Raw genomic sequence first — 7,397 nt, 5'->3', positions numbered from 1 at the left:
TTTAATGTGAACTTGATATTTAAGTTAACTAAAAGTGAAAAAATAATATAAGTAGATAAAAAGAGCAAGATAATTGCTGTTGGAAAATTATTGAGAAAGCTTGGATTATTTAATTTATATTTAAATCTTAAGTTATCTTAGTAATGGAAATTAACTAAAATTAATATAGCAAAATAATGGTTGAGTATTAATCTAGAGCAAAAAATTAACTTAATGGTTCTTCTCATAGGAATCGGTTGGGTTAGGTTAATAAATTTTAATTTATATAATGAAGTGAAAATATTGTATTAAGTTATCGTCAAATTATTTTATCTTGGCCTCACCATCTTGGCCATGTTAGCAGGTCCCTTGGAGATGATTTTACGTTCCACATTGTGTACCTTAATTTAGTTTATTATCGAAAATGATTATTTGAGATGTTTTGTAATGTTTAAATAAAAAAAATTATAGGTGAGTTTATGTTCTATCATATATACTACTTGCGAATAAATGGGCATTACAGTTGGATCCATAAGAGGACAATCTATAACATAAAAACATTTTCCACAAGCTTGTCTATCACAAATTTGTGGGTCCATTTATTAAGACAAATCATGTTCAAGAAACAAATAAATCTTTCAAAGTATCAAAAGGTAATTATGACTATATATACATACCATAATGCATAGTCAAACATCGTGATGTCAATACAAAATATCAATGATAAATTATATTAGTGAAAATAGAATTTTTTTTATCAATAAGTAAGATATAAGTATCAAAAGAAAGTCACATACAAGATACATAGACATGAGCCATTACAAATTTTCATAATATTTATAACACCTAATTTATCAACATACATCAAACATGGTAACAAATTTAGTTAGTAATATTTACATAACCTCTAATATAATGTTTTAATACAAATGATTTGGTAATCTTGGTGTGGGGATTGCATTCAATTCTATAGCCTTCTTCAATACTATTCCAAAAGTGTCACTCATGTCTATTTTCTCATGATTCATCCCTATTGGAAGGGTTCAATTGAATGAATGGATTAAAGAAGCAATAGTAAAATGAACCATTTGATGAGCCAAAGGAAGTCCTAAGCATATTCTTCTTCCAGCTCCAAATGGTATCAGCTCAAAATCTTGTCCCTTATACTTCATCTTACTATACTCACCATTTAAAAACCTCTCTGGCATAAATTTTAAAGGGTCCTTCCAAATTTTAGGATCTCTTCCAATTGCCCACACATTCACAATCACCATGGTGTGCTTGGGTATCGTATACCCCGCCACCTCACATGAGTTCTCTGCTCTATGAGGCAATGCTAAAGGAAGTGCTGGGTGTAGTCGAAACACTTCTTTCACTATAGCCTGGATATAAGGTAGATGATCTATGTCAGATTCTTCCACTTTTCGATTGAGACCTATTATATCTTCTAATTCCTTTTGTGCTTGTTTCATTACATGAGGATTGGCAATGAGTTCCACCATAGCCCATTCTATTGTTGTTGTAGTAGTATCACTACCAGCAGACAAGAGTTCATCAATAATAAATCTTTAAAAAATAAAATAAAACATTAGTCAAAATAGGAGTTGAACAAGACTCACCAAGAGTAAAGCCCTGATATTCACCAGAGTGAAATCATGGGCAGTCAAATCGAGCAGAATGTCGAGAAAGTCCTTTTCTTTGGGAAGACCTACACCTTCGCCTCCAACCGATCTTGTATGAATACATCTAAGCAGTCATGTACTCGCTTATGATAGACTGTCAGACCACGGCTCACGCCCTGAGGGTCCAGAAACTTCAGAAACGGATAAAAGTCAACCAGGTTGGGTTTTCCGCCCAACTTCACCATTTCACTAAAAGTGTTCCTCAATTCTGCAGACTCTGGATTGTTAGGATCGAACAAGTTCTTACTGAAGATGGCGTTGCTCATGAGATTGAGACCCTCGTAGAACACCAGCTGTGCAATATTCAAACTCTTCCCCCTCTTCTCGAGGACCATTCGAATTGTGTTCCCCCTCCCCATAACTCATCCATTATATGTGAATAGTTTTCATGGTTCCTACTTAGCTATTACAAATTATTAAGACTACCCACATAAGTAATTTAAGCTAGAAATAAAATATTGTTGACAATGCAAATATTTGAAATAATGTCATAAATACTTTAGGAAACATGATAAATAATTTTATTTCTAAAAGTGATAATGGTTGACCCAAGGAGGAGAATTGAGCCTATTTCTTTCGAGGTGTTGAAATAAAATGTTGAGCTCTACAAAGTATTTGAGAAGAGTGGGTTTACCATTTTTTTTTGCCTTGAGTGGTTACAATGATAACCTCAATTCTGAGTTTGTTAATTTAGGACAAAAGGTGAGGTCTTGGTGGGTAGGGTTAAATTTATAGTTGCAAATTAGCTTATAATGATGACAATGAACCTTAACTATAAAGGAGCTAAGTCAGAAAAGAACAAGAAAATGATATAACAAGGTTTTATAAATTATTTTCTTGAAGAGGGTGAAAAAGTGAATAAGTATCAAAATGGTATAGATGGGAAGATTCGTTTGTGTTGTTATTGATGCCAAGTGTGCATATCATGAGGTACTTCACTATGGAAGGTAGGTTCAAAATTGTCCACGGCTACCATTTTCCTATTCTAAAACATCTTTGTCATGATAGATTGATTATTTTGACATATTATTTGATTTATTCCTTGCAAAATTGTATTAAAGATGGTGCTTACCCTCCACTGCATCAAGAGCTAACCATGACCTTTTATGAGTTTGTTTTTTCATTAACATCCATTGTAAACCCCAAAGGATTATAGTAGTAAGGAAACTCTTGCTAAGGTGTTGAAGTTAAGAAGCACTAAATGTTAGAGTCACTTAATATTTCCCTTCCTTTGAGAAAAACTAACCCTAGCCTAGAAGGTAAAGTGAAAAAGAAAGGGGCTCTTTCAGAAATGTAGATTAGTGGGGATGTGAGTTTGTCTCCCTCTTCTAGCCTAAAAATAAAATCTCTACTTAATTTGTAGGAGGAACTTGTTTAGAATAAAATTAACAATAATAAAATACCTAAATGACCAAAATATGGGTATGAAGGATACAATTGATATATTTGATGAGGAGGAATAGAGCCACAAAGACATTGAATTTGGAAAGAATGATTAAGAAAAGTAGGGAAAGAGGGTTGACTAGGTTAGCTAAGGTTAGTGTCAACAAAAAATTAGTTAAAAAAAATATAAATGATAAATAATTAGCAAAGGATGTTCAAGGGAGGCAAAATGCTATTGAAGAGGGTCACCAATATCACATGTATGAAGAGGAAGATGCTACGAAGATGAATGTTTTCCTTAAGAATAATAGGGAAGAGAAGGAGTTGGATGTTAAAGAAGAATGCTAGGAAGATGAGAATGAAGAGAAGGAAGTTAGAGAGGAAGATGATGAAGAGGAGAGGATGAAGAAGATGAAGAGCATGTTACAAAGGAAAAATATTACTTGACTTATGTTACTCAAGTTGAAATGATTGCAAATGCTTCAAAAAAAAGAGTAATTTTGAGTATCGACATCATATTCTAAACAATGCCAAAGAAGAGGTTGTTAAGGAAGTGGAATTTAGGAAGCCCATGTGGTTTCTCTCAATGTTGAAATTGCAAGAAAAAATAACAAAACAACGAAGAGAACTCTAGAGATGTCTCCTTGGGACGAGGGTATAGATTCTTTGATCAAAAAAGTGGAATAATATCTATTAGTTTGTTTAGTTGTTTGTTTTCTTTTTTGACAAATTGTTAAGTTCCTTCATGTAGGTTTGGCTCTAACTTAGTGACCAATTTTGTTGTTTCTATCCTTTTGAATTGTTTTGTTTTGTTATTTTAATAAGGTAATGGTCATTTTTGTCATTTCTATCCTTTTGAACTACTATGTTTTATTACTTGTAATCAATTTTGAAACCCTTTTCTTATTTACCTAATAAAATAACAATCATGTAATTGACATTATATTTTAATGATTCATTTAAAAAAAATTATTTTATTAAAATTGTTATAGGAGAAACTATATTTCATAGATCCTAAAAATATACAAAATACTTTCTTAAAAAATTATAATTAATTATCAAAATTTTAATGTAATGAAATGTGTAATCAATGAAAAAAAAAAAATACTACTAATACTTAAATTTCTTTTAAATATTAAAAAGATAAGAAAGGAAAAAACACTTTAAAGGAACCATTGAAAATTTGTGGTATTTAATTTAATAAATAGTTTCTCTTAGCCTAACAATAGATTGTAAATAGAGAAATGAAATTGTACCTAAAAATTTTAATTCACAATGGCAACTACCACTTTAAAATCATCAATAAATGGGAGGACAATCGACATTCCCCTTTTTCATAAAAGATGGTTGTACCATGTAAAATTAATTGAAACCACCTAATTATTGGCCCATTGGGTATCAAAAATTTCACAAGTCAGATTTCTGATGAAAGGGAGATGCAACAAAACTATCAAAAAAGTTGCATTTGGTGATTTGACAAAACAAGAATTGATTTACATATTGTGGTCACATAAATCTGTCCACTTAATTAAATGAATATTTACTATTTATTTTATTATTTAACCATCAATAATAAGTTAATTAAATTAATATTTAATTAATTCATCCTCAAACCCGTCTCCTATTAATTAAAAAAATTATTCAATTTATTTAAATTAATTCATTTAGCCACACTCAAAATCAATTAAATGAATAAAACATATTTATTTAATTCACCTCCCTTTCCTCTTTTAAATAAATAATTAAAACATTTATTTAAATCCCTAAACTACCCCCCACTTGCATTATCCTTCAAATGCAAGTTGCAACCACAATTGAAATAAATTAATTTTATTTTAAATAAAATACTATTTTCTCTCACCCACCAAACCAACTTGCAATCCTAAATCCCCTTCTCGACTCTTCTAACCATTTTCTAAATTCTTCTAATCATTCCTAATTAGTCTAATCCCATTTCCTAAATATTGTCACATTCCTAAGCAACTCGAAGTCACTTCTCAAAGCCTCCAAAGTGTTTGAAAAACATTTAATGCTTTATGTATTCAACAAGTTAACCTCTAAAGTATTCCAAACCACTAATGGCTCTTACATGACCATTAATGGCTCTTACATAACCATTTATGGTTAATTCCACTTGCCCACATGGTTAGAGACTTTCCCTCTAACTCAACCTCTGTTTGACTAATGGGTCTCTTCAAACATTTATTGCTTTGACCATGGTTATCCCCACTAACTCTTTCACAAGAGTTTATCCATTGGATAAAGGCATTGTTTATTGGATAATGGCTTTATTCATTCATCTCAACACTAACCTTACCTCCCAAGTTAACCTTGAAGTCATGTCAAGAATTTAATGCTTCTTCCCTATCCTCTCAAGCCATCTCATGTTGATATTTGTCATCTTGGGATTGGGTTGAAAGCCCTCACATGGATCATAAACCCATCAATCCTGACCCTTGTTGAGATTACTCAATCTCAACCATCCATTTCTCTACTTTTCCTATAAATAGAGCCCATTCTTTCATAATCCAAATCCATAAATTTTGTATGCATCTAAGCTATAGTGAATTTGAGAGAGCATTTTAGAGTAAAATCATATTCCACATTATGTTTTGGTTAAAATTGATAATAGCTTAATTAGCTCATTTTCTCTCATTCTTAGCTAGCTTGCATTTGCATATTTTCATAATCATCTTCAATCTTGAATCTCCTTTAGAATTCAATAGTAGTGAAAAGATGAGAGCTACACTCATGTGGAACTTGGAGAGGAGAGGAACAAGGGAGGAGCAACTTTGAGCATTTTGGTTAGCATTTAGAGGAGTTTAGTTTATCTCTTTTATATTTGCATGCTTTCCATTTTATATTTAATATCACTCTTGAAATGCTTTCTTAGGATAGTATTTTGTTGTTAACACTACGTTTGAACTTGTTTCTTGTGTTGTTATGTTTTCATCACTATTCTAATCCTTTTTGCAGAGCATCATTTGGTGATGAAATGAGAGATTAATTGATCATGGCAAACCTAGACTACAACAAGCATTCATTACAATGACCTAGTCTCAATGGGGCTGCTATGATTCACCACAAACAACCTACATTGCAAACACTATCAATTGATCAACCAATCAAATACAATCGCATAGACAATTAGATCAATTGTCTAAGTCTCAATGAGTATTTTGCTTCAAATACCTTGACTTCATCGGGCATTTACATCAATTGTCTAAGTCACAACAGGTCACTTTGATTCACTTACTTAGACTTTATCTTGTCCAAGCAAACAACTCACATCAACTGTCACACTTTGACTCAACCGGGGCAATTCAACCTATTGCACCAGATTGTCCAAACCATTTTGATCAATTGTACAGTATCAATCCAAGGCACACACTACCTTTGCATTGTATCTCTTGCATGACCTAAGGGTACTCACTAGCTTGTTGTTTTTCCGTATTCACTCCATCTTCTCCCATTCTTTCACCATTATTTCTAAATTCTTCTATTCTACCTCCCCTCATCTTCTTTCTCTTTTTCGAGAGATCGCCCGATTTTTCAAAAATTTTCAGCCCATATCTCAAGGGGGCATACAACCCATTAAATTAACATTTATGGGGCATATTTCTTCACACACCTATTTTTCTTTCTTTGAAACGATGCAATAAACCACACCATCTCAAAGAGGGCAAATGTAGTCACATAAATCTGTCCACTTAATTAAATAAATATTTACTATTTATTTAATTATTTAACCGTCAATAATCAGTTATTTAAATTAATATTTAATTAATTCATCCTCAAGCCCTTGTCCTATTAATTAAATAGATTATTTAATTTATTTAAATTAATTCATTTAGCCACACTCAAAATCAATTAAATGAATAAAACATATTTATTTAATTCGCCCCCCTTTCCTCTTTTAAATAAATAATTAAAACATTTATTTAAATCCCTAAACTATCCCCACTTGCATTCTCCTACAAATGCAAGTTGCAACCACAATTGAAATAAATTAATTTTTTTTTTTTAAAATCTTATTTTCCCTCCCCCACCAAACCCACTTGAAATCCTAAATCCCCTTCTAGACTCTTCTAACCACTTTCTAAATTCTTCTAACCATTCTTAATTAGCCTAATCACCCTCCCTAATTATTGTCACTTCCCTAAGCAACTTGAAGTCACTTCTCAAGGCCTCCAAAGTCTTTGAAATTCATTTAATGCTTTATATCTCGAACAAGTTAACCCCTAAAGTCTTCCATAACCATTAATGGATCTTACATAACCATTTATGGTTAATTCCACTTGCCCACATGGTTAGAGGCTTTACCTCTAACTCAGCCTCCATTTAACTCATGTG

The 7,397-nt window shown here is 31.9% G+C and overlaps 1 protein-coding gene across 1 annotated transcript; it reads right to left on the bottom strand.

Annotated features, from left to right (window-relative positions):
* Positions 1–1,022: 1,022 nt before the first annotated feature.
* On the bottom strand, positions 1,023–1,996 carry LOC131037725 (iridoid oxidase-like). Its single transcript, XM_057969908.1, has 2 exons — positions 1,692–1,996; positions 1,023–1,545 (listed from the first exon to the last, which is right to left on the bottom strand). The coding sequence occupies exons 1-2, from the start codon at positions 1,994–1,996 to the stop codon at positions 1,023–1,025; spliced, it is 828 nt and encodes a 275-aa protein (XP_057825891.1).
* Positions 1,997–7,397: the final 5,401 nt, after the last annotated feature.

The sequence above is a fragment of the Cryptomeria japonica genome, chromosome 6, assembly GCF_030272615.1.
Source record: "Cryptomeria japonica chromosome 6, Sugi_1.0, whole genome shotgun sequence".
NCBI classification, from domain to species: domain Eukaryota; kingdom Viridiplantae; phylum Streptophyta; class Pinopsida; order Cupressales; family Cupressaceae; genus Cryptomeria; species Cryptomeria japonica.
The sequence above is the reverse complement of the archived record's forward strand: the minus strand, read 5'-3'. Positions and strand labels throughout refer to the sequence as shown.

Coding starts and splice junctions, on each gene's coding strand:
- LOC131037725 (XM_057969908.1), bottom strand. CDS start 1,996: ATGGTCCTCGAGAAGAGGGGGAAGAGTTTGAATATTGCACAGCTGGTG. Junction 1,546..1,691: donor GATCGGTTGGAGGCGAAGGT/GTAGGTCTTCCC, acceptor TATTTTTTAAAG/ATTTATTATTGATGAACTCT.